This window comes from Bactrocera latifrons, unplaced genomic scaffold (genome assembly GCF_001853355.1).
Source record: "Bactrocera latifrons isolate USDA-ARS-PBARC rearing strain unplaced genomic scaffold, ASM185335v1 scaffold_350, whole genome shotgun sequence".
Lineage (NCBI taxonomy): Eukaryota > Metazoa > Arthropoda > Insecta > Diptera > Tephritidae > Bactrocera > Bactrocera latifrons.
In genome coordinates this window covers 20,389-22,580 of record NW_017536991.1, presented here as the reverse complement: position 1 = coordinate 22,580, position 2,192 = coordinate 20,389, and the positions used below count along the sequence as shown (strand labels likewise).

Below are 2,192 nucleotides of genomic sequence, written 5' to 3'. Positions count from 1 at the left end.
CGGTGTCGGATGTGCTTGCTTGCAAATACGGTATTAATGAAGTACATAAATAATCAGCGAYAAAATGGGTTTGACACAATATTTTATTTTAATTTGGTGCTTTGCGCGGGTATTACCCCAGTCTATTAATAYTTCCAACCGCGGTGAGTTATTCTTGAGGAAGAATAGTATGAATTTTTACTTTTTCATTGCAACTCTTTCTAAATTGTAGGTGAGAGTGAGAAACAACCCTTCATACAGATCGGTAGTAAATATTACCTAATAAACACTGCTACTACGGTAATTTACTTTAAAGTTTCTACATTAAAATTATATAATTCAGGTCTCTTAATTACAGATGAATTGGTTCGGTGCGATGCTTTACTGTCGCAACTATGATAGTGATTTGGCCGTAATCGAATCGGAAGCTGAGATGAATGCACTGAATTCCTATTTAACCACGAATGAAGGTCACACTGGCCTTCATTTCTGGCTTGGTGTCACCGATTTGGCCGTGGAAGGTAAATTTATGTCAATTAAAGACGGACGTCTCATGCTCTATGCTAAATGGTCAGGCGGTCAACCAGATAATACTGGTAAAATCGAGGATTGTGTTCATCTTTGGCTCGTTAATAACATTTTCCATATGAATGATAACAATTGCATGGCTCAACTTCATGCCATCTGTGAGTTGCGACAATCGAAGAAGACTTGTGACGTGTGTGATTTGAAATTTATGGAAAGATTCATGCTACGTACAAATGTTCCACACTGTCAAAACTAGTTAGGTGGAACTACCAGTTTTATTAATAAAATCGTTATTTCATAACAATGCCTTCTTTTAAATATTTCATAACGTTAGGTGTCTCGGAATGCTTCAAGAGAGTAAATATCAATGAGCAAGATTCGATGCAAAATTGAGGATTGGCTATGCTACCTCCAAATGTCAAATCAACATAATTATTAGTGTTTAGTATACACACAGTGCGTTCGGCGATTTTTACGATGAGTGAAATTGTTCAAAGAAGTTCCTTTAAGTTTTGCGTGCGGAGTCAAATTTCTGTTGTCGAAACGTTCAGAAGATTGGAAAAGGCTTTCGGTGATAATATTTTTTCTCGAACAAGTGTTTTTGATTGATACAAATTATTCAAGGAGCGTAAAGAATGACGATTTACGTCAATAAAATAAAGAAATTGGCGCTTGAGAATCGACGATTAATAGTCGGAAATCTTTCGAGCATCGTTGGAGCATTGGAATGATCAGCGAAAACATTTTTAAAAGATCATTTGGGGCTAAGAAAAGCAGATTGATTCTAAAATCACACAATTTTTAACATCTGATAATCTGACATCTGTGAAGCAATGCTTTCCGACTACCAGGATGCCATGAGAGGTATTATTATTGGCAATGAATCTTAGGTATATAAGAGCTAAGGAAAGTACTGACCTGATTCAACTCACTTTTTACATACAGACATACAATTATTAGGAAAAGATTATCCCTGAATTTCAAACATATCCTTCACTCATTGACTGATATAGTCGGTAAAGATAAAACATACATCGTTCATTTTAAGCTTGGAGAAATTCAACAAAAGTCACACCAACAACGCCATTTATCAACAACTCTTTGCTGAGTCTACAACTTCTCTTCTCCCTGAATGGACTCTAATCTTCACGGACGGATCTAAAACCGAGAAAAGTACATCATTCGCAGTTGACAACAATTAAAGTTGGAAACCTGCAAAGCTACGCCTCCGTTTACACAGCAGACAGCCTCCGTTTATTTGTACAGATAGCAAATCAACTATATCAGCGGTCTTAAATGTTATGAATAAATCTAACATCATTTCTTGCATCCGGAGCAAATTAGCTGAAAACAGCGCCAATATAAAACTAATGTGGATTCCAGGCCATGCCGGCATACGCGGAAATGAACTGGCAGATAAACGCGCTAAACTAGCGGCTAGTGAACCGCTCGTTACGTTTGACTTTCTTGAAAATAAAGACTTACATAAGATGGCACGCCAATACCAACTTAAATCGCAAATGGAGAGTTGGAGACACATCCAGCACCAATACACTTTAAATAACCCAGATAGGAGMAAACYWACCTATCCACCAAACTGTCGATGTAACGATGTTAAATCATTTGTCCGCCTACGTTTAGGGCACACAATAGTCACACATTCGTACTTCTTCAATCGGTCCAGT

At 37.4% G+C, this 2,192-nt stretch overlaps 1 protein-coding gene across 3 annotated transcripts; it reads left to right on the top strand.

Moving 5' to 3' along the window:
- LOC108971689 (C-type lectin 37Db-like) lies at nucleotides 1-1,293 on the top strand. Of its 3 annotated transcripts, none has more exons than XM_018937935.1 (4): nucleotides 1-143; nucleotides 212-279; nucleotides 338-762; nucleotides 842-1,293. In XM_018937935.1, coding segments are annotated over exons 1-4 (573 nt in total). In that variant the 5' UTR covers nucleotides 1-64; the 3' UTR covers nucleotides 843-1,293. The 3 variants fall into 3 exon arrangements, with proteins under 3 accessions (XP_018793480.1, XP_018793481.1, XP_018793479.1); XM_018937936.1 differs by having other exon boundaries at nucleotides 338-767; XM_018937934.1 differs by lacking the exon at nucleotides 842-1,293 and having other exon boundaries at nucleotides 338-811.
- Nucleotides 1,294-2,192: the final 899 nt, after the last annotated feature.